The sequence below is a fragment of the Euleptes europaea genome, chromosome 8 (assembly GCF_029931775.1).
Source record: "Euleptes europaea isolate rEulEur1 chromosome 8, rEulEur1.hap1, whole genome shotgun sequence".
NCBI lineage: Eukaryota > Metazoa > Chordata > Lepidosauria > Squamata > Sphaerodactylidae > Euleptes > Euleptes europaea.
This window is the reverse complement of record NC_079319.1, coordinates 1,295,700-1,319,562: the sequence shown is the minus strand read 5'-3', so window position 1 is coordinate 1,319,562 and position 23,863 is coordinate 1,295,700. Positions and strand designations below refer to the sequence as shown.

General features: G+C 50.9%; 1 protein-coding gene across 1 annotated transcript in view; it reads right to left on the bottom strand.

Moving 5' to 3' along the window:
- The window catches only part of HSF1 (heat shock transcription factor 1), a 50,943-nt gene that overhangs the window by 22,654 nt on the left and 4,426 nt on the right, over nt 1–23,863 (bottom strand). The window contains exons 2-4 of the mRNA XM_056854318.1: nt 15,469–15,577; nt 14,845–14,981; nt 12,438–12,562 (exon numbers count right to left, since the gene is read on the bottom strand). Of these exons, the coding sequence (XP_056710296.1) occupies nt 12,438–12,562; nt 14,845–14,981; nt 15,469–15,577 (371 nt within the window). The remainder of the gene's footprint in view (nt 1–12,437; nt 12,563–14,844; nt 14,982–15,468; nt 15,578–23,863) is intronic.

The following is a 23,863-nucleotide window of genomic DNA, read 5'->3' as shown; positions in this document are numbered from 1 at the left end:
GACCCTTGCCCATCTGGACAGACAGATACCACTGCTGGGTTTGGCTTTCCGCAGCTCTGAGGGGCACCTGAGACCATCCAAGGCAGGCCAGGTGGTGGCTCACCTGTAAGCCTCTATGCTGAGCGCCTCTCAACAGCCATTGTGTGCGCAGAGGCAAGGTTTGCCCTGGCCCCTCTCCTGCTTTGACCGGTACTACCATACAAGTCAGAGTCCCACATTAGACAAGGCCCTGGAACTCTGGCCCCTCATGGACTACCATGGGCTACCCGGGCAACTCTGGACCACGTCAAGCAGGGACTGAGGGCAAAACATCCCTGGGGGAAGGTCACCCACAGCCCACGTGGGGCGCTTGGCTCCAAATGCACGAAAGCAGCTGAGGTCAAGTCTGGCACCGCCTCTGCCCCAAGCTGTGGTGATGGCCGCCAACTTGGGAGGCTTTAAGAGGGGACATGTTCATGGAGGAGAGGGTTGTTCATGGTTACTAGTAAAAATGGATGCGAGTCACGATGCAGACCTATCCTCTCCAGGATCAGAGGAGCATGCTCATTATATTAGGTGCTGTGGAATACAGGCAGGATGGTGCTGCTGCAATTGTCCTGTTTGGGGGCTTCCTAGAGGCACCTGGTTGGCCACTGTGTGAACAGACTGCTGGACTTGATGGGCCTGGGTCTGACCCAGCAGGGCTTTTCTTATGTTGCTATATCTGCCCTAGCAAAGCCCCCAGCGTGCAAAAGCCGCAGCACAAGCCGCCCCAACAGCTGAAGCTCAGGCAACATTTTGTGCTCAGTCACACCCCACCGTCCAAAGGCCAAGCTTCGAGGTCAGACAAGTCTGGCTCACATCAGGCAAAAGCAGCCGGAAAAGTGGCGTCACACCGGCAAGGGAGAGGATTGGCCTTGCAGCAGCCAAACCCCACACACTTCGGGTCTGGAACTCTGCCCATTCTGCCCCCCTCTCAGTGGGCTGCAAACCTTGCCTGCCCTCACTGAGCAGCTGCAGAGGCTTCGGCTCACCCTTGCAAGAGAACAGCTGGCACCAAGCAGGCCCCAACCCCGGTCTCCTTAGAAAAGCCGAGGCGGGGGAGGTGAAGACTGGTTGGCCGCCTTCGCATGCAGGGCTGGGGAGCTGTGGTAGAGACACACACACACGGCTTCTTTCTTCCTTCACATGCAAGAGGGGGCCGGAGCCAGGAAGGCCTTCTTGCTTCCACTCAGGCTTTCTTGAGCAAAGAGCCCTTCTGCTTAATAAGGCGCAGCTGGAAGGGAAGCAAAACAACTTCCTCCACATGAGCGCTCCCGCCGAGGCCTCCACACGCGCACACACACACACACACACACACACCAGGCCTCTCCATAAATTCAAGACGTTTCCGTTCACCAGATTTATGGCCTTTTGTCTCCCGCCAGCCCTTGTCAATGATGTCTCACTTCCAAGGCTCGGCCACCTGCAAGCCTTGATTTAGGGCTCCTGCTAGAACGGCTGCCGTGCCGGATCTTGTCCAAGTTCCTGGGCAGCCAAGATGCTGCCACCCCGAAGGACTGGCCCGTGCAACTGTCAAGCTAACCTGGCTCTGATCAGGTTACACGGTCATGAAGGGGAACTTGCCCACTGAAATCCTGGCCCTCTCCCTCCGACGCCTCCGACGCACAGGAGGCAGCCACGGTGGAACAGGAGGGACAGAGCATGGGATGCCCACCTACCCACCCGGGGCTCAGTTGCCAGGGAGATTTTATGCGGCCAAGCTGATGCCAGCAGAGAGGAAGGGCCATCGAACACCTGGCTTTCTCCTAAGGTTGCCCAAAGAGACTGGGGCTACACTTGTCCTTATTTCATTCTCAACGAGTGAGGCAGGCCCAAGGTTACCCAGGGAGCTTCCTGGCAGGATGGGAGCTGAACCTGGGTCTCCATAGAATCATAGAGTTGGAAGGGACCTCCAGGGTCATCTAGTCCAACCCCCTGCACAAGGCAGGAAATTCACAACTACCTCCCCCACACACACCCAGTGACTCCTACTCCATGCCCAGAAGATGGCCAAGGTGCCCTCCCTCTCATAATCTGCCTACGGTCACAGAATCAGCATTGCTGACAGATGGCCATCTAGCCTCTGCTTAAAAACCTCCAGGGAAGGAGAGCTCACCACCTCCCGAGGAAGCCTGTTCCACCGAGGAACCGCTCTGTTAGGAAATTCTTCCTAATGTCTAAACGGAAACTCTTTGGATTTAATTTCAACCCATTGGTCCTGGTCCGACCTTTAGGGGCAACAGAAAACAACTCGGCACCATCCTCCATATGACAGCCCTTCAAGTATTCCTCTCCTGTCCTTTGGCCCGCTAGCCAAAACGGCCTCTACTGGACCCACCGCTTTGCCCTCCTTGCCCCTTCCAACTGCTGACAGAGGTGGCCTCCTCTCTTTGCCAGGAGCCAGCTAAGCTCTACCTCACAAGGCAGCCAGGAGTATCAGACGGGGTTCCGTGCTGCCTGGCAGCTTTATGCCTCCGGGGGTTCAGCTGAGCCTTGCTTCCTTCCACCTGCTTGAATCGATATTCTCATCTGAAAGGCTGCCTTGGCAATGCTTGCCCAAGCCAGGGGAAGGGTGTGCGTGCGGCAGGCTGGAAAGGCCCTCTTTCCCTGCCCTTCCAAAGAGCTGGTCAGCTCCAACCACAGCCCCTTCTTGCTGCCTGCAGGCCAGATGCTTCCGCTCTAGAGGCCTTCCGGTGACTAATGCTTGGGCCTCTGCTGACTGGCTCCAATAGGCCCTAGCTCAGCTTTTCTCTTGCCCAAGACCGACCAACAGGCACAAGCTTTTCAAGCAAATGCTCCAACGCAAAACGGCCCCTCTGGTGAGTGTCAAAAGGACAATGGATGGTGTTGCTTTTGGAACCCTCCGGCAAGCTCCCTGGGCCGGAATGGCTGGGGAGGGCCGCGGGAAGGTAAACCAATTCTAGTGAGGGGGAAGAGTGAGGAACGGCGAGGCAGGCGGCCAGCCGAGGGTGTCTGTGTGGATTTATTTTCACCAGGAGAAATTTTAAACCTTTCAGTTCTGTGGGTGACAGGGGGCTTGTAAAAACAGCAGGGCCTTGTAAACGCAGTCTGGCCAGGAGGAAGCACTTGCAGGGTCCCTGCGGTGGAGCTCCAGAGCGGAGCCAAGCTAAACGGAGCCCCCAAAGGCGGGGAGGGAAGTGTGTTGAGACACAGGTGCGGACACCCCCGCAGGCAAATCTGTTTAGAATTACTCGCAGACAGACCACAGCACCCAGCAGACTGGGGGAGAAGAACAGCCTGTTGCCTCCTCACTTTACTGCACGGAGAAGAAGGGCAACGGGGGGGGGGGGGGCCACAGTGCATCAGCAGAACGACAGGGACCAGCTAGCTGCCCTCTCCCTTCCTTTATCGCTTCTCAAAGGGGACAGGGAAGGCAGCCATGGAGCCATAGAATCATAGAGTTGGAAAGGACCCCCAAAGTCATCTAGTCCAACACCCTGCACAATGCAGGAAATTCACAACTACCTCCCCACCATCCCCAGTGACCCCCACTCCATGCCCAGAAGATGGCCAAGGTGCCCTCCCTCTCTTGATCCGCCTAAGGTCATAGAATCAGGATTGCTGACAGATGGTCATCTAGCCTCTGCTTAAAAACCTCCAGGGAAGGAGAGCTCATCACCTCCTGAAGAAGCCTGTCCAACTGAGGAACCACTCTGACTGTCAGGAAGTTCTTCCTAATGTCTAGAAGGAAACTCCTCTGATTTAATTTCAACCCATTGGTTCTGGACTGACCTTCTGGGGTTGCCTTTTGGCTTCCGGGGCAGCAGACAAGGGCCACCCACTCCTCTGTTCATGCCAGCGGAGGTTCTTCTGGACTGCCACCTTCAGCCCATTTCAGCTGCAGATTAATGGCAGCTTGAGCAGCAAAGGAAAGCCCCCTGGCCCTCACTCACTTGGTGGGCCTTCCGCAGACGGGCACCAGCCTCTGCAGGCCGCACGTGCGCCAGACTTCACACTCAAAGCAACAGACTCGCTGACCTTTCATGGTGAAGCCACCAGGGCAGGACAGGCCCTTGGCAATCGAACCAGGCAGAGCTCAGCTGGGACGACGATCTTCCAGAACGCCAGTGAGATCTGTACGACTCAGGCAGCTTGGGTGGCAGCAGTGTTACTACAATGGAGCAACTGGACTGCAGTGGTGAAGAAAGAGAACAGAGCTTCCTTGGGAGAAGCCCCCACCCTACAGCATGCCTGTCGTTCCCTTGGATAGCCTCAAGCAGGCTTCCCAGTCCAAGCTGTGGCAACAGACACTTTCTGCCTCATCATAAGAACATAAGAAAAGCTCTGCTGGATCAGACCAAGGCCCATCAAGTCCAGCAGTCTGTTCACACAGTGGCCAACCAGGTGCCTCTAGGAAGCCCACAAACAAGACGACTGCAGCAGCATTATCCTGCCCTGTGCTCCACAGCACCCAATATAATAGGCCTGCTCCTTTGATCCTGGAGAGAATAGGTATGCATCATGACTAGCATCCATTTGGACTAGTAGCCATGGACAACCCTCTCCTCCATGAACATGCCCACTCCCCTCTTCAAGCCTGCCAAGCTAGCAGCCATCACCACATCACACCTGGCAGTGACTATTTTTCAGCCCAGGCAGAGGGGAGACACCGGGTGCCAGCAACGATTTGCCCATCAGTACCATCTGAACCTGGATCTGAATCTGGGACCAAGTCCAAGACTCCAGTCAATGACAAGAGGCCAGCAAGTTCCCGGGAAGCCTTTGCCGGGGTCAGGAGGGAGGCATTAACCTCACGAGCTTCAGGTCTTGCAAAGACAGAGCCAAGAGCAGCAGCTTTTTAAAGGGGAGCTATCAGGTTCACATGCACAACTATTCCAGACATTGGAAAAAAAAAACCTGGAAGGAGGCTTTTGGCTCAAAGATCCTGGTTTTTAGGAGGAGGTTAGAGATCCAAAACAAACGAACACAGGAAGGAGAAACCGAGGCCAGCGGAAGCTGGGGGGGGGGGTGAGGGAGGGAGACTGGCTTCAGCCCCCGAAGCCAAGCTCTCACGGGCTACTTGGGACGAGGGGCTCATCACCAGCAATTGCTTCTTTAAACACCTTTGGGGGCGCAGAGCTCACAAGCCTGCAGTGAGGAAAGAAGAAGAGTTGGTTTTTATATGCTGACTTTCTCTACCACTTAAGGAAGCCTCAAACCGGCTTATAATCGCCTTCCCTTCCCCTCCCCACAACAGACACCCAGTGAGGTAGGTGGGGCTGAGAGAGCTGTAAGAGAGCTGTGACTAGCCCAAGGTCACCCAGATGGCTTTGTGTGTAGGAGTGGGCAAATAAATCCAGTTCACCAGATTAGCCTCTGCCACTCATGTGGAGGAAGAGTGGGGAATCAAACCTGGTTCTCCAGATCAGAGTCCACTGATCCAAACCACCGCTCTTAGCCACTACACCACGCTGGCTCTCCAGTGTAGAAGACATAGCTCCCATTTTACATAGGAGGAGACCAGCAACAGCCATGGCAGGATTTGAAGCTGGGTTTCTGGAGTCCGCCTTTCTTCCCCAGAGGGCCACATTGGTTTGTTGAGTACCACCTCTACCCCTTCTCCTTACCCATCAAAATCTACCTTATCCATGGGAGCTCAAAGGGGCCTGATCACATGGGCCTCACCTCCAATGGAAGCAAAGTCAAAGGAGTCGAAAAGACACAAAGATGAACCATCTCCCCCCCCACACACACACACTAACTGTGGGCAGGCTTCTTGGGGTGAGACTTCCGCAGGGCAAACAGAACTGCACAGAACGAAGACAAAGCCCCGGCCTGTCATTCGTACGATGGAGAGCCTGAATTATATGGAACTACGCTGGGAGCAACAGAGATCTCTCTTTAAAAGGCTCACTGTTCCAGGTGCTGCTTAAATTTGGATGGGAGGAAGTGTTGCTTAGTCAAAGCTACTGTAAAATGTAAGCTCTTTCTATAATTCTCAGGGCACCAAAAACCTTGGGCCTGCAGTTAGCAAGAAGAAAACATAGACAGTGGATGCCAAAGTGGGGCAAAGCTCCCCTGTGGAAGCAGCAGACTGACTCTGCTCCCATCCCCCTGCTTGCCTGGCCGCTCCCTTCCCTCCTGCACCATCGAGATTTAGACCAAGTCCGTAGATCTGGGTTCCTAAGTCCCCACAGACACCGACAGAGCAGCAACATTTGGAAGAGCTGTAACTCAGTAGTAGAGCACCTGCTCGGCATGCAGAAGATCCCAGGTTCAATTCCCGGCATCTCCAGTTAAAGAAAGTAGGTGATGTGAAAAACCTCTGCCTGAGACCTCTGCCTGAGACCCTGGAGAGCCGCTGCCGGTCTGAGTAGACAATACTGACTTTGATGGACCAAGGGTCTGATTCAGTATAAGGCAGCTTCATGTGTTCATATGATCTGGGGAGGGGCTGTGGCTCAGTGGTAGAGCATCTGCTAGGCATGCAAAAGGTCCCAGGTTCAATCCCCGGCATCTCCAGCTAAAGGGACCAGGCAAGTAGGCGATGTGAAAGACCACTGCCTGAGACCCTGGAGAGCCGCTGCCGGTCTGTGTAGACAATACTGACTTTGATGGACCAAGGGGTGGGTGTTTGTGATTAAGTACAAGGCGGCTTCATGGGGTCAGAGACTTGGGCCAGCCAAGCTGCCACCTCCTCACATGGATGTGCAGATGGACACCTCAGCTGGCACAAAAAACCCCTGCAAACTGTGAAGTCAAAGAGCAACGAAACGCGAGAAACAGCCTGTACCACTGATCAGGCAGCTCCCTGGCCTGCAAGATCAGCCGATCAACTCTTTGTAGCAGCAGCACTAGAAGAAGAGTTGGTTTTTATATGCTGACTTTCTCTACCACTTAAGGAAGAATCAAACCAGCTTACAATCACCTTCCCTTCCCCAACAGATGCCCTGTTAGGTAGGTGGGGCTGAGAGAGAGTGTCTAGCTCAAGGTCACCCAGCTGGCTTCATGTGTAGGAGTGGGGAAACAAATCCCGTTTACCAGATTAGCCTCCACCGCTCATGTGGAGGAGTGGGGAAATCAGACCCAATTCTCCAGATCAGAGTCCACAGCTCCAAATCACCGTTCTTAACCACTACACCACACTGGCCTTATTGCACAGGCTATAGCTGCCGTGAAGAGACTTCATGCATCAGATGAAGAGGGCCCAGTTCGTAAATGCCTAGGCCATAAAGGCTATTGGTTTTTAGAATATTGAGATAATATTGTTGCAGTGCAGAGCAAATCCACCCAAGGAAATCCACAGAGCAACATGCTCAGACTGCCTTGTGGGGAATGCTGATTTTTTAAATCCGACCTTTAAAATGACTATTCACAGTCCGATGCAAGAGGGAAAAAGTCATAAACAAATTCCACCACCACCACTCCACTTGCCTGCTCCTTTGTTTACATAGCCAGTAGCAATAGTCATTTGTATAGCTAAGCCGCGGCTGGGATTCTGCATGCTTTTTCAGTGAATGCTTCGATGCGGGGGCGGAGCAAATACAAAAGGTCACGTTAAAGGGGCTCTTAAGAAATGTGAAGCAGGTATGCGCCAGCTTCGCAGTGACTTCTGGAATGATGGTTTAGTGCGAATAAATAAAAAAAATATGCGGGGTACTTCAGCCTGGAACACGCCGCTAATTACCAAGCATAAACGGCCTATGAGCAACTGGCATCAAGTGCCCCAAAGGAGGGAAAGGCACAAAAACTTTGCTCCTCTCAGCACCACAGGAAACAGGTGATGGAGCAACGGGGCTTCAGTCCCCTCCAAATCTGCTTCCCATCTTTACCTTCCACTGCAAGCAAACTCTTGACAGAGCGGGGGTGGGGGGCGGAAGCCGTGTTCAGTTGTCTGCCGCTGTCTTTTTAGTGAACCGCAGAAGCTAAAAAGAATCAGCCAAGGAAGCCCGGAGTGGGCCGGCTCCTGGAGGGGCAATAAAGACAGAGTCCTCTGCAATGAGCACCGTCTTGGATTTGCCAGAAAAGAGGCCCACGCCAAGGCACAGCCCATAAACCTTCACGCAGCTGGCGCCCGGCCACATGCTCGCACCGTGTGCCACAGAGACCCCGCTTGCAGGAGGACACATGCTGGGACCATAAACTCTCTTCAGTGCCGATAAAAGGCCTGATAGAAATCGCACCTGGTGTTTTGAGTGGAGCAGAGGGAGGAGAAAGACTCCAGTGGCCACACCCAGTTCAGGGCATGTGCATCCCCATGTGGGACACCTCTAAAGGAGTCCAGAGTTTGTGTCTAATATGTGCAAATAGCATGAGATGTTGCGCTCCTCTTCCCCCCTATCTGCCATGAGTTTAAAAACTGCCAAGTTTAAAAACTGCCAGGAAGTTCTTCCTGATGTTTAGCTGAAAACTCTTGATTTAGTTTCAACCCGCTGGTTCTGGTCCAACCTTCTGGGGCAACAGAAAACAACTCTGCTGTGTTCTACAAGGCTAGGAAAAAAGCCACTGGAAAGCCCAACTAGTGCTAAAAACAGATGGTGGGAACTCCAAGATGACGTGGTCACCACGAGATCCCAGCATTCAGCCCTCACTTTCACATCACACTGGTGCTTATTTTACTGGAGGTCCCAGGAAACAATCGGCACACCCTTCTCTTGTTTATGCACGCAGGGCGTTGAAGCTCATTTCAACTGCTGGGGAACTGAGAGGCAAGGCTGGGGAAAAGGCCCACCCCATAGCCCAGACCAAAGCTTTGCACTGAAGCAGGTGCACCTTTTCAGGGGCAAGAGCAACAACTGAGTCTCAGCCACATCACTGCCGACCCCACAATACTCCGCTCAGTCAAATAGGCAGCCGACGGCTTAGGAGGTGGATTCTCATCACATCGTCTGCTCTGCCATATCACAGCCACACGGATCCACAGCAGACACGCAGCTGGTTCTCGGCTCAGCTCAGTTGCAGAAAGCTGACCTGGATAGCCCAGGCTAGCCTGATGTTGTCAGCTGTCAGAAGCTAAGCAGGGTCAGCCCTGGTTAGTTTTTGGATGGGAGACCACCAAGGAATACCAGAGTCGTGACGCAGAGGCAGGCAACGTTAAACCACCTCTGAATATCTCTTGCCTTGAGAACCCCACTGGGGTTGCCATAAGTCAGATGTGACTTGACAGCACCATCTCTGGGGAGGGGCCGTGGGGCTCAGTGGCAGAGCATCTGCTTGGCATGCAGAAGGTCCCAGGTTTCAATCCCCAGTGGCATCTCCAGTTGAAGGGACTAGACGAGTAGGAGATGTGAAAGACCCCTGCCTGAGACCCTGCAGAGCCGCTGCCAGTCTTAGACAATACTGACTTTGACGGACTGAGGGTCTGATTCAGTATAAGGCAGCTTCATGTGTTCACGTGGAGAAAAGGGCCCTCTCTGCTGATCCGAAACAGGACCCCATCCAGGAAAGGCCACAGGGCAAGATGACTCAAGGGGCCAGATCTAGACTGGCTGCTCCAGCCACTGTCACACAGCCCCACATTCCAGGGGTGAGGTGTTCAGAGGCTATTCTTGGCTGGAAGGAGAAGGTTCTTGACTGCGGCTGCCAAGAAAGGGACCACAGCAGCCACAAAACAGGAATGGGTGACTACAGGAGGTCACTGACTCATCTTCCAGGAAGAGTGGGAGTCACACCCACTGATATGAGCTACTCTGCGCAGCTGGAGGAAGCTGACCACAGCACCTCATACCTCAAAGAAGAGCCGGTAGCCAAGCCTGGCCGAGGATCCATCTGAAATGCTTCCTTGTAACCCTTAAAAGCTGAGATAGGTAGGAAAGAAGGGAAGGTGCTCTCTGCACATGCTCGTGAAACGTTCACCTGCACCACTTCTCCCCATGTCCTAAAAACCTATTATCTGGGTAGATATTTATGACCCTCAACTCGAGCAGGCTCCTCCTTTACCCTTTCCTTCTCCACCTCTCTCCTGGCCCACAGAATCAGAGTTGGAAGGGACCACCAGGGTCATCTAGTCCAACCCCATGCACAATGCAGAAAATTATCAACTACCTCCCCACCCCACCCCATGACCTCCACTCCATGCCCAGAAGATGGCCAAGATGCCCTCCCTCTCAAAACCTGCCTAAGGTCATAGAATCAGCATTGCTGACAGATGGCCATCTACCCTCTGCTTAAAAACCTCCAAAGAAGGAGAGCCCACCACCTCCCAAGGAAGCCTGTTCCAGTGAGGAACCGCTCTGTTAGAAAATTCTTCCTAGTGTCTAGACAGAAACTCTTTTGATTTCATTTCAACCCGTTGGTTCTGGTCTGACCTTCTGGGGCAATAAAAAACAACTCGGCACCCTCCTCTATGTGACAGCCCTTCAAGTACTTGGAGATGGTTATCGTATCACCCCTCAGTCTTCTCCTCTTTAGGCTAAACATACCCAGCTCCTTCAACCTTTCCTCTTAGGACTTGGTCTCCAGACCCCTCACTGTCTTCTTTGCCCTCCTCTGGACATGTCCCAGCTTGTCTATATCCTTCTTAAATTGTGGTGCCCAAAACTAAACACAATACTCTAGGTGAGGTCTAACCAGAGCAGAGTAAAGAGATACCATCACCAGGTGGCAGCCTGACCACCCACGGGGCCCCTCCCTCCAGCACAAGGCAGAAGACAAGCCGTCCACCACCAGCAACCTGCTGCAGGGTGTCCTCCACTGGTTCCTTTGGGTCTGCGGCTTCAACCGTAAGCTCAGACATCCCTCCCCCATTCCAGCCAGCCAGCCAACTCTGAGCCAGGGCAAAGGGGAGCAGGGCCCCCTGAGCCATCGGGCTTCATGGCACCTCGTGTTTAGGGAAGCCTTGGAGTCACACTAATATTCACGACAACAAAACGTTGAGAAAAACCATGGCAGAGCCCACTGAAGCATGTGCCTAAAAGGCCGTCCTCCTTCTTGCCGTCTGATGATCATGGTTGAGGAGCCCAGGGCCACAGGAGCAGGGAGGGGCATCAGCTCAAAGGGCTTCAGATGCAGATAAGAAAAGCTCAAGGATCAGACAAGCATATGTCCCTTAGTGGCCATCTTACCACCAAGGTTAAGGGAACCCTCCATGTTCAGAGGCATCATACTTCTGAAGACCAGTTTCTGGGGGAAACTGTAGGTAACTTTGGGCTTTGAGCTCTGCTCGTAGGCCTTCGTGGGCGTCTGGCTGGCCACTGTGGGAAACGGGGCACTGGAGGATTTCCTCCCTTCCCTTTTGCCTGGCCATTTTGGGGGCACCTCTCTGGTAACAGCAGGCTCGATGGCAGGCCACAAGGAGGACGGCTGCCAAGAAGAGGGTGAGCGGATGAGGCCTGGTGGGACAAGCCCAGGGGGGCAGGAGAGAGTTCACGCGGTGGTCGCTGGGTGAGCCTGGCTGCTTTTTGCTTTGCTCCTCGAAAGCGGCTTCCGCCTCAAGGGCCACCTGTGACCGGGGCTCTTGGAGGGAACTCTGAGCGAGTCAGCAGCCTCTGCGCCCCGCTTGTTGACCAGGAGGCTGGACTAGGTGGAACAGGGGACTGATCCAGCAGGGAGGACCAGATGGACCCCCCCCCTTGGGTCTGGCCTGGCAGGGCTCTGTTGAGAGCCTTACTCGGGACATTTCAAGCACCCTGATGGTCCAAGAAGAGCAAAGCCCAGCTCAGGCCAAGCAGATGCTGCCGGGTTCTGCACTGCTGTGCTTTGTTCAAAGGCCTGCCCGAGTCAGGGAAGCCGTGGCAGTGACCTGCTCCCCCATCCCTTCGCTTGCTGAGCAAGAAGCAGGGAAGAACCACTTCACCACCCCACAGAATCCCAGCGTGGGATATTGGCCTAAGAACCTTCCCCTCCCCACAACAGACACCCTGAGGTAGGTGAGGCTGAGAGAGTTCGGAGAGAACTGTGACTAGCCCAAGGTCACCCAGCTGGCTTCATGTGGAGGAGTGGGGAAACAAATCCTGTTCACCAGATTAGCATCCACTGCTCATGTGGAGGAGTGGGGAATCAAACCCAGTTCTCCAGATTAGAATCCACTGCTCCAAACCACCGCTCTTAACCACTGCACCACGCTGGCTAAGCTGCGCTGGCAGACAGGGCTGGTCTAAACTGCAAGTTGCCAGCTTGTGAAATCACGCTATGAATGTATGGTGGATGACTTGTAGTAATCATTTTCCTTTACATCCCGCCTTTCTCACCAAGACTCAAGGGGGATTACGAAGTATGATAAAAACAACTCAAGCAGCCACTTGGGATGGGCAACCAAGATGGGCACGGAAAGCTATTCACAAAGCCAACCAGACCGATTGGAGAACTCAGAGGAAGGCTGCTGAGCCGCAACTCTGGGCTCTGCAGGCACCGGTCCCTGCCAGCAGAGGGCGCGAGAAGACAGAAGGAGAGAGACACAGCACACAGACGCATCCCCCCCCCCCGCAACACGCCCTGCCCCTCGCCCACATACGTACTGCTTCATGGCCACCAGCTTGGAGTCCATGCTCTCCTGCTTGCCCTTCATCAGCTGGACGTCAGTCAGCAGCTTGGTGACGCTGTCCTGGCGGACTCGGACGTCCTCGTTCTTCACTCCAGAGACCTAAAGGAAGAAGCCGGCCGGTCACATCCTGTGATCTCGTGCCGTGTTTCCCAGAGAAGCTCTTCTCTGCTCTCCCTCTGCTGGGAACCACACGTGCCCCTCCCCCGCCAGGACCTGTCCTTGGCCCTCTTCTGTTCTCTCTCTAGGCAACCTCAAACAGCAGGCTTCCAGGATCACTGATATGCTAAACACCCACCCAGCGCTGCCTCGGAATTTTCTGACTTACTTGAGTATTATTACCCTGCCCTGTCTCCAAGGTGCTTGGGGGGGGCATGCATGGCTCTCCCATTCCCACTCTACCTCCACAACTCCCCTGTAAGGCTGAACAATAGTGACTGGCACAAAGGCACCCAATGGGCTTCATGGCAGAGCGGGGATTTACTTTTCATAGAATCACAGGGTTGGAAGGGACCACAAGGGTCATCTAGTCCAATCCTTTAAAAATATTTTTTAAAATATATTTCTGCTTCGCTGTTGTACGCACTACACCCAGTCAATTGTGCCTCATCAAATTTCCACCAGGATATTCCCCACCGCTGTCTCCCATTCAACACATTCAAAAATGGAACTTTCTATCTCCCCCACACACACACTGATCCAGATCCCCTTTCTTAGTCAATAGACATGAAAGTACAAAATCTCACTATCCAACCGGCAGAAAAAGCACAAAGTCTTGGCTTTATCGTCACTTCTCTTTGCTTCCCATGTTTGGTCTGCCCCCAAACCTTCCTCTGCACCTCACCTCCAAAAAGCACTGTGGCTGCTTTGTACTGAGCAATCAGACAGCAGGTGGGGTGGAAGACCCTTCTCTGCCGGAGACCTTGAAGAGCTGCTGCCAGTCAGAGGAGAGAAGACTGACTGTCAGAGGGCCACAGCTATGGCTCCCTAAGAGGCCCTTTCATGTGCCCTGACTTGGCCCCCTCACCTCTCTCTAGGGCTTGCTGACAGGTGTGTTCCCCAATTACTTCTCCACTCTCCTGGCTTTCCACAAACTATGCAAAACTGAATTATTCAAGGCTTTTCTGCACAGGCAATAGGGTAGCTGCACAAAATGATTCACAAAATTACTTGGACTAATTATTGGAGACTGTGGCCTCTACAACTGTATACAGATTGCTGTAAGTTGGATCCTACTATGTAACCTTGCATCATTTAATGTGTCATGTTAACGCCTATGCTCTGCTTCAATTCTGTTTTTTTTATTTCGGGGGGGGGGGGGGGCTCTGCAACCAACATCCGATTTCATTGTTTATTGACTGTCCCAGCTCGTTGACTGTATTGACTCACTGTGTTGTAATCCGCCTTGAGACCCAGCAAGAAAGATAGACTAGAAAAAATAAACAATAGCACTTCTTTCAACGCTGACTTCCCATCCTCTCCTGGACGCAGCACAAGCTCTTCCCCCTGGCCTGCAGAGACAACCCCCCCCATGGCCTTGCCTGCTTGCCTCTCTCTGCTCTCGCCTGGTGGGTGACACACACCTGCAGGTGACCTCTGCTCTCTCCCACACACATCCCCCTTAGCTCACGGACAGTCTCTTGCTCTGCCTTGACTCCTGCTATGTCCCGTATGCCTGCATCTGCCTCCTCAACACCTCCATGATGCCCCTTTCTTGCCCCTTCCTCCTCTCAAAGCTGTGTGTGTTAAGTGCCATCAAGTTGCTTCCAACTCATGGCGACCCTATGAATCAATGTCCTCCAAAAGTCCTGTCTTTAACAGCCTTGCTCAGGTCTTGCAAACTGTGGGCTGTGGCTTCCTTTATAGAGTCCATCCAACTCTGGTTGGGTCTTCCTCTTTTCCTGCTGCCCTTAAGTTTTCCTAGAATGACTGTCATTTCTAGTGACTCTTGCCTTCTCATAATGTGACCAAAGTACGATAGCCTCAGTTTAGCATCTAGGGTCAGTTCCGGCTTGATTTGATCTATCTCTCAAAGTTTCCTTTCCAATAAAACAGTTGGCATAGCCCCCAACCAAGAGGACATGCATGCAGATGAAAGAACCCCTGTTCTTCTGCTCCCCTGCATTCTCCTGCCATGTCCTTGATGGCACAGGGTGGTTTTAAAAAAAGTTATTGTTTGGCTCGCTCGGCTCCTCTGTGAAGGAGACCGGCTCCCCCTTTAGCAGCTGCTCAGCCGCCAAGGAGGCCGTGAGGAAGGCAAAGGCAGAACCTCTGTCCAGCACCCAGGCAGGCGAGGATGGAAGCAAACAGCACGCAGCTCCCCCGCAACCCACCCCAAATGAACGCCTTTGAACTAGAGCCAGCAAACCTCCCTGCAGACTTACGTTTGTCACTTTCCGCTTGATGTTCTCCAGGAGATACTCCTGGCCCCGGATGAAATAGGGATGCTGGAATTCAGTGTCATCCTTCTCCGGCTTCACCAGACCACCCTGCTCGATGTGGATCACCTTTCGGAAGCCATCTGAAAGAGGAGGAAGTCGAACACCTCAGCTCCCAAACTGTTTGCATGTGTGTGTAGGGCTGGGAGTGAGAAGCCAGTCTGCAGTTTGCAGAACACACAAGGCTCCCTTCAGGAGCTCATCTCTTCTGCTTTCGGAGACAACCTCCCACTTGCTTGGCTTTATCCACTCTGTTTCCAAAGCTCAAAGTGGCAGGCTGCTCTCCTGGCTGAGTGGGGACCCAAATGTGGGTCCACACAAGTCCTCCACCCACACAAGGGTGTTGCTCAGCTGCTGTCCTGGGGGCATGCCCCTGCCCCCGGAAGAACAAGAGGACCAAGAGAAGCCTGGCAGGCACAGCATGCCTGCTTGCCCCATCCCGCGTTCTGGCTGCAACAAGCCGCCCCAGTGCCACCCCACACAAACCCAGCAGGGACATCTGGGGGGGCGGGGGGAGAAGTACAGAGGCCCCTCAGGGACAAGCTGCCCCAGGCGGAGGGTTCTACTTACACATGTTGAGCTGCCGAACGAAGCTGGCCATGTTGTTATGCTTGAAGTACTTGGGAAGCACCTCCTTGGCAAACTGGCCTTGGTCGAAGACGTGGAAGCTGCTCCCGCTCTGCAACAACAGCAAGAGCACCCGGTGAGCAAGCCACTGTGAAGACCCTGGCGGCAGGCAACCTCACCCACTGCCACAGACTGGGCACTCAATGACCAGAGACAAGAGGCAGGGGCAGGTAGCTTTACTGTGCGCTAGCCAGGCTAGCGGACGACGGAGCCACTGGAGATAAAGCACATTGTCACACTCAAAGAAGTGGGGGGAGGTGTGTGAACATGCATGTGTGCAGCTGTTCCCAGTGTCACATAGAATCAGAGTTGGAAGGGACCACCAGGGTCATCTAGTCCAAACCCCTGCACAAGGCAGGAAATTCACAACTACCTCCCCTCACCCCCCCCCAGTGACCCCTACTCCATGCCCAAAAGATGGCCATGATGCCTTCCCTCTCATCATCTGCCTAAGGTCACAGAATCAGCCTTGCTGACAGATGGCCATCTAGCCTCTGCTTAAAAACCTCCAGGGAAGGAGAGCTCACCACCTCCCGAGGAAGCCTGTTTCACTGAGGAACAGCTCTAACTGTCAGAAAGTTCTTCCTATGTCTAGACGGAAACTCTTTTGATTTAATTTCGACCTTTAGGGCAACAGAAAACAACTCGCACCATCCTCTCTATGACAGCCGTTCAAGTACTTGAAGATGGTTATCACATCCCCTCTCAGTCTTCTCCTCTCCAGGCTAAACATAACCAGCTCCTTCAACCTTTCCTATAGGACTGGAGGAACAACTGTCCCCCTGCTTCCATAGTTACTGGGTGGGGCCACATGAAAGTTTCCCCCTAAGTGGTTCCCAAATTACCAGCTGAGCAAGCCCCGCAAATGACCCCCAGATTCTTGGACACCACTACGTATGATATGTTGAATGGAACAAAGGGAGTCACACAGACCCTCTTTTAGTCAAATCCAGACCGTTTCTTGCCAGAAGAAACAGCAGGGTGCTGAAGGGCCCCAACTGGGATGTCACAACAAAGACCTGCAGTTTCTTTCAAGGACGTGTTCAACCTCTGCTGTGTGCATGAAGAGAGGAAGAGGGGGGCGCATGAACTCCAGGACGAGCCAGGCTTCTCCTTCCTAGGAAGAAGGCAGAGTTCACTTGTGACTGCTGAATACAGTCAAGGGCCTCTGGCTTTCCTCCAGGCACTCTTCTCTGGAGTGCGCAGACCAAAGAGATTCAAACCCTGTAAGCCTTTGGGGTTTAACTATTTTTAAAAACTGTATGGCTTAGTTTGAGAGAGTTTATAAATTATCAATCTCCACGCACCCCTAGCCCCTTCAAGACTTGCCCAAACAAAAATTATATTTGCCTGAAGACCAGAAACCGTCCAGCAGGAGCAGGATTTCAGCTCTTTGGCATGAAAAAAATAGGCAGCCATTGTACTGAGCAAAATGTCATTACTCTTCTGGCTCACAGGGCAGGAATTTTATTGTCAATATATAACGGTGCCTAAAGGAGAGAAAGAAAATATTTTCAATCTGGCAGAGCGATACAAGAGAACTGAACTATTTTTAATTTTTTTTATACACACACAACCTGGATTTTTTTCATGGCAAGGAAAAGCTTTGCCATTGAGTCATCTTCCTGTCAAGGCAATTCCATATGCCGGGAGGACAAACACAGCTGATACCAATCCTAGGTGGGAACCAAACCAGACCAAATTGCTACACAAAAATGAAGTCTGCGAGTTCAAAAGAGAGAGAGAGTGACATTTGGGACCACCCATAAGCCGAACAGGAAGGGGGGGCTCACTGCTCACCCACAGCTGGCTTCTGTTCAGCAGCCCGGCGGAGGGGATCCAGCAGCAACAGCCACATGCGCCAGGCAGGAGAACCCAGAAAGGACCCCAGTCCCCGTAGCCCCCTCCAGGTCTTGCTAGATTGCCTCGAGCAACAGCTGCAGGCTTAGCCATACCAATGGCTTGGCTTGCAAGGATCACAGTTTCACTGCCCCCAGCAGTTAAAAAAAAAAATCAATTTATTAAGCACCCACCTAAATTGGATGCCAGCAGACGTTTAAACCACACAACACCGGCCACCAACCAAAGTGCACATCAAGACAAGGTTATATCGGAAAGAGACTGGATCTTAGATTCAGGGCTACCGGGCAGCAGGATTCTGGCTAAGGTCCAACGTAAGAGGGCAAGCCTGGAAGCCGGGTTTTCAGTTTCGTCTGGTGTAAGCACAGAGCCCTGATCTAAAGATGGGGGGCACACAGCCAGCTCCATCAGTCACACACTTACACCATGCTTTGGGAATGCAACACAGTATTGGGCAGGAGTCTCAAAGGGCTGCCATGCCCAGAGCACAGCCTCTGCTCCTTAGCTAAAACTCATGTGCACCATTTGGAAATACCTGCCTACTGCGTCCTGGAGACATGGTGCGTGTGCGCATGTGTGTAAAGTGCCATCAAGCTGCAGCTGACTTATAGCAACCCAGTAGGTTTTCAAGGCAGGAGACGTACAGAGGTGGTATGCCATTGCCTGCCTCTGCTTGGCAACCCTGGACATCCTCGGTGGTCTCCCATCTAAGTACTAGCCAGGGCTGACCTTGCTGAGCTTCTGAGATCTGACAAGATCAGGCTAGCCTGGTCACGGTCCTGAAGACCTTGGTGGGTCTCAACATAAGGCATGGCACAGTTCTGAGCCCACTCCTGGCAATAGCCAGTCACTGATTCAACCGTAAGAGAGTAAGTTCAGTGGATTGGGATCAACCCGAGTGGCCCCAATAACCACTGGGCTGGGACTCAGCTAGCACGGATAACAGGGAAGGCTATGGCCACCACTGCTGCAGGTCAATGCAATGAGACTGTGGCTTAGTTGAATCCTGGCCACCAAAGGTCGTATAACTTTCCAGGTAAGTTAAAGGGCCAATCCACACGGCAAGCGAGTTGCTGTCAATATGGGGAGCTTCCAATGGCAATGCTTTCTACGGTGTCCCTTCCTTGCTTTCTGAAACTGAGCTGACACACCCACTAAGGAGCACCATCAGGAACAAGTCTCCTGCTGAACGGGACAGCTGCCTGTACTCTTCAACACATGTGTGTAAAGCCCAAGATTTCCCCAAGGCCTTCAAGCCACACCACTGCTGTTCTTATCTACCTGCTTGCCCCTCTTGAAGGCAGAGGACACCAATGCAGACATTATCCTTCACAGGATAACTCAGAAAAGCTACTTCCAGTTGTCAGGAGGAAGTACCTAAACATCTCTTAGAAACATAACAACATCAAACCAGAGAGTCTAACAGTTTGGGCTCAGCTGAAATTGTTCTGATTCAGAACCAAGGCTCCTTACCTGGTTTGGCTCACTTGAACCAAACAGGTCATGCTCTGTATGTAAAAGTAAATTCCTTTGCGCTGTGATCCTGATGTACCTCGTAGGAGGAGTAAAGGGCCCAATGCGTGTAATCTGATCTTTTGAACCACCCATGCTGGGGCTTGGGCACTGGATGGCTGCTATACTCAGTGGTGTCTAAATGCCCAGTAGCCTACCCACAACACACACTGACACCCCACACTGGAGCTTTATGCTTAATGAACGGTTGGCTTAGCACACAGTACTGCCCTGGTATCTTCCTCATCATTTACAGACAGGGAGGCCTCAAGCTTGCACCTATCTGCTCCTCACACTGTTCTTTCCCCGGCACTGAATATGGTTAGTGCTAAGCTTGCATCAAGTGCAGAGATTGCTTTAAACCAGTTTTGAAGACAGCTAACTTTAAGCAGAGCGTAACACTATAGTTAGCACCCTGGAAAAACAGCTGGGTACTGTAGAGTGTAAAACCCTGACCTGGATGGCCCAGGCTAGCCTGATCTCGTCAGATCTCAGAAGCTAAGCAGGGTCAGCCCTGGTTAGTATTTGGATGGGAGACCACCAAGGAATGCCAGGGATGCTGTACAGAGGAAGGCACTGGCAAGCCATCTCTGTTAGTCTCTTGCCATGAAAACCCAAAAAAAGGGGTCGCCATAAGTTGGCTGCGACTTGACGGCACTTTACACACACACACACACACACACACACTGTAGAGCGTAGTCTTCAAGCAGCAAAGCTCCAGTGTGCTTACTGCTGGACAAACCCAGCATTAAAACATACATTTAAGAGCAAAGTAACATCAGGTACTCGCTTAGCAATTCCTCTGGTTAAAAGAAATGAGATGTTGGGAGAGTTGAACCAGATCTTATGCCTTCTCAAACAAGATTTCAGCCATGAGGGCCCAATCTGGATCATGTATACAAGAGGAAGAGAAAGTTTAATCCTTCCATTGATGGCCAGATTGGCTTACTACTTTAATCACTTTGCATTGCTATTAACTGGGTCATTCCTCCAATTGTTCCAACCCCAGCAGATAGCTATACTGTTTAAAAATAAGAATACAAAAAATTCCCAGTGCCAAAAATGCAGCAGCATCCGTTTTACCATATTTGTTTTGATATGTACTGAAGCCAACAAAACATAAGGTACACCCACAGTTCATAGTATGTCCCAATAACAAATATGGTGGCAGCAAGCGCCATCCAGCTGAAGCCAACTCAATAATGTCAGAGACAGGGTGGATTTGAAACAATTTAAATCACTAGTCAGTAAGACTAGATTTTCACGATTTAAATCACTAGTCAGTAAGCCTATATTTAAATCACGGTTTTCTACACAAACAGCCTTTCTCATGATGTTGTTTCATTTGGGCACCCAGGCCTTGCATTTCTTTGCTGAAATTTGCATTTTGCACACAAGCCTGCCTTATCCATAGGCCAAGGAATTCCATTAAAATATTCTCACACTGGGTCTCTTTTACAGCCTGCTGCCATTACAGGTTTTCTTCTCCAGGGAGAGAACATGATAAACCTCAGGTTATACACACAAAGATCCCAAGACTTGTGGAGAATTCTGCTCAAAAGAGTTCACTACTGTTTTAACTGCTTGCCCCTCCCTCCTCACACTTAGCTCCTTGTGCAGATCTATTCCACTCCAATCAATCTTCTATTCATTGAACTTCTTTAAACTTAGCACTTAAGAGGTAAGAGGTTGATTCTGGGTACATAGATCTGCAAAGGAACAATGGGATTAAGGTATTTTTCTCAACTCTCTATGTATGTTTTTTTAAAAACATTTTTGCTGTGAAGAAGAGGCATGTTATCTCTGCAGACACCAATTCACAGTTCTGAGAACTGTGAAACCAAGCATCTGTAATAATATCTTCTAGATAGAAAAACTGCCCCGAATAATCCTACAGAAACCTCTGGAAGAGCATGACATTGTGAATGGATTAATGGAATTCATTTACCAAAAAATGTAAACACTGCATGAATATATAGCCTCATGCTACACAGAATCATAGACTTGGAAGGGACCACCAAGGTCATCAAGTCCAACCCCCTGCACAATGCAGGAAATTCACAACTACCTCCCCCACCACACCCACCCTAATCCTTATTTCATGAAGAATAACCTTTGGACTATAATGTATCTTACATAGATTTTTCCTCAAAAAGCATTTTATTAAATAAATCTGATTTAAATTTAAAAATTGATTTTTTAAAAATAGTAATAGATTTTTATCCACCTTGGACGAAGAGTCTAAGGAAATGTATAACAAAACTAGCTTTGTACCAAAGAGATTCATGAAAGACCTTGAAGGAATGGCAGGAACAGATAAATAAATTCATATTGAACGGCAAAAAGTCAAGAATCAAATTTAAAGTTTTACAAGATGAGAAAAGAGAGGAGGACTATTAGTACCTAATAATAAATTATATTGTCATGCAGCTGGCCTGGTTTGGCGAAAGATAAAGGATGAAGGCAAGAATGTACAACAGCTACTATATTTTCAGCCCTTTCTATTGCTCTGCAGAGTTATTAAAAACGAACTGGGCAACCGCTACTGCCATCAGTGACTGAGAGTATCCCCTGCTAAACAGAGTTGCAGGTAAAGCACTCTGTATGCGGGTTGCCATTCAAGGTTCCACCTATTTACCATGTCTCCTGCTTTACTCCTACAAGCTAGTGCAGGGGCAATTTATCCCTACTTCGCAGTTTGGCGCCTTCATGCCTCAGGGATGGTGGGCTTACTTGCTGCTCCTTCCCTGTTAACCACACTTCAAACAGCAAGACCAACAGGCAGATGCATTTTCAGAGATCAGGTTTAGTGCATCTGAAATGTAAGAAAATTTAATAAATGAATAAAAAGAACGCACATGGTCTGTTCAAGCACCAGGCTGAGCAGAGGCACAAAGAAAAGGTGAAAACGTGCAGTTCCCCTTTCTCTACACTCGGTATTTATTCTAAGGGTGTTTAACTAGGACAGGCTAGTATTCCTTGAAGTTGCAGTAGTTCAAGTTCAGCATTATCTTAATTCTCATGGACATGACATCTCCCTAATTGTCCCTTCCCAAGGGGACAGAACGGAGGCCCTAGGTAACAGCTTAGTCCTTCATGGCCTGCATTCCCCAGTCAAAAGCAAGATGCAACAGAGTAAGAGTAAGAGCTTCTTCTGTGTCTAGAAAATGTATAGGATATTATAGGATATCTCTCTTTGGGATAGCCTTACTGACCTTTCCAGTTCCACAGGGAGAGTTTCTTTTATCACCTTAGACTTCCCAGCTTTGGGGCTCTAGCTGTGACTCTTGTGATTGGAACTGTGGGCTGGCTTTGTCCTCCTACCTGGGGTCTACCTGCATTTCTATAGGGCTGGCTTGCTCTTGTGCCTCATCCCCCACATGCATTTCCTCTGTTACCCATTTCAAACTGCACAAGGAAATTTTCTCTTACGCCCTGAGATGAATGCAGACCCAAATTAAACTTTGATATGAATTCTGGTGTGAAAGGCATTTCGCCACCAATGTTTTTGGGATTATTCTTTACAAGGCAAGATACCTCGTCAGTGACTCGTGCTGCCAAGGCATATCCAAGATCACATCTTCAACAGGCATCACTGGCAGGCTGCGCTACAACCTGATCTACAAGGTGCACCAAAGCTCTTTAATGATGCCCCCTTTAACTCAGAATGAACCATAACTTTAAAAAGTGTTACTCTTGATCCACTGCCATTGCTCATCAGAGAGGCACATTCAAAGCAGTTTCTGGGGAAAGGCCTTGTGCTCTATTCAGCTCTATCAACAATCACAATATCCCATATCAAGGCACAGATAATCGTTCAAGTTTGGATTTCCCACCTATCCCAGAAGCAGCCAGAAGAGCAGTTCATCTTAAGGGCTGGAATTGCTGTTCTGTTCCCAGGGAGTCCTTTCCCAGCACAAGGCTTCTTACTCCTATAGACAGCCACTCTTCCGCTGGAGGAAGGCTCTGCCATTGTCTTCTGTGGATTCTTGTATTGTATATTCTACTACTGTTTTATGGTTTTATGAATGTTAGCTGCTTCTGAGCCAGGAAAGAGCAGGCTACAAGTTCAAATAAATAAATAAAAATAGTAGGAGGGATTCCAGCCAGCGCTTCAATTTCTGCAAGGAAGGCTCCTATGAGTCTCCTTCGAATAAACACAAAGGGGGAGTGTGTGGCATGCTTCCATCCAAGTACCAATTGTTCAAAGGAAAACAAACCTAATTACCTATCATTACACCTGAGGTAGACTGATTCTCTAATTGCAACACAGCATATTATCTAGTATATTACAGTAAAGTTGAAGTTAACTTCAAAAACCCCAGCGTATTAAAAGTGGGAATAAAAGAACACAATGCTTCACTTCCCAAGGCACAAGGATGCTTTCCCAAAATAAGCTATTTAAAAAACCAGCAGAACTAGACCCAGCCACTCGCGGGAACATCCCGTTCTAGTTAGACGGAGGAGCATGCACAGATCTCTCTTTCACTGTTGGTGGTCAAAACTGCAGCTAGAAACAAACCTGCGAAGGAAGCTTCATGCTCAGACTCTGCCTTGAAGAAGACAAGCCGAAACAAAGACCCTTTACATTGCCTTCAGGCACCCATAGGAGGTGAAGCTCATGAAGGGGAGAGGGACCAGGATGGAATATCAAGCAGCAGGGGAGACTAGTGGAAAGCTTGAGTTGCAGAAGTACAAGATGCCATTTGGATGCTCCCCCTCTCTCCATCAGGGATGAAACAAAACTGCTCCCAGAAGCAGCCGTATTGTATCGACAGCCTTGCAAAATCTGCTTCCCAGCTTCACTTCGCAGAGCTGTAGCGTTGCTGGAATTCCAACCGCATCAGAGTCCGCCAAATAAGGCAGTGAGATAATGGAAATGCCACCAGTGTATACCTGAAGCAACATTTCCCAAAGGCATCCATAGTGCACCCACCCTTCACAGTGCAGACGGGGCTAGAAAGTG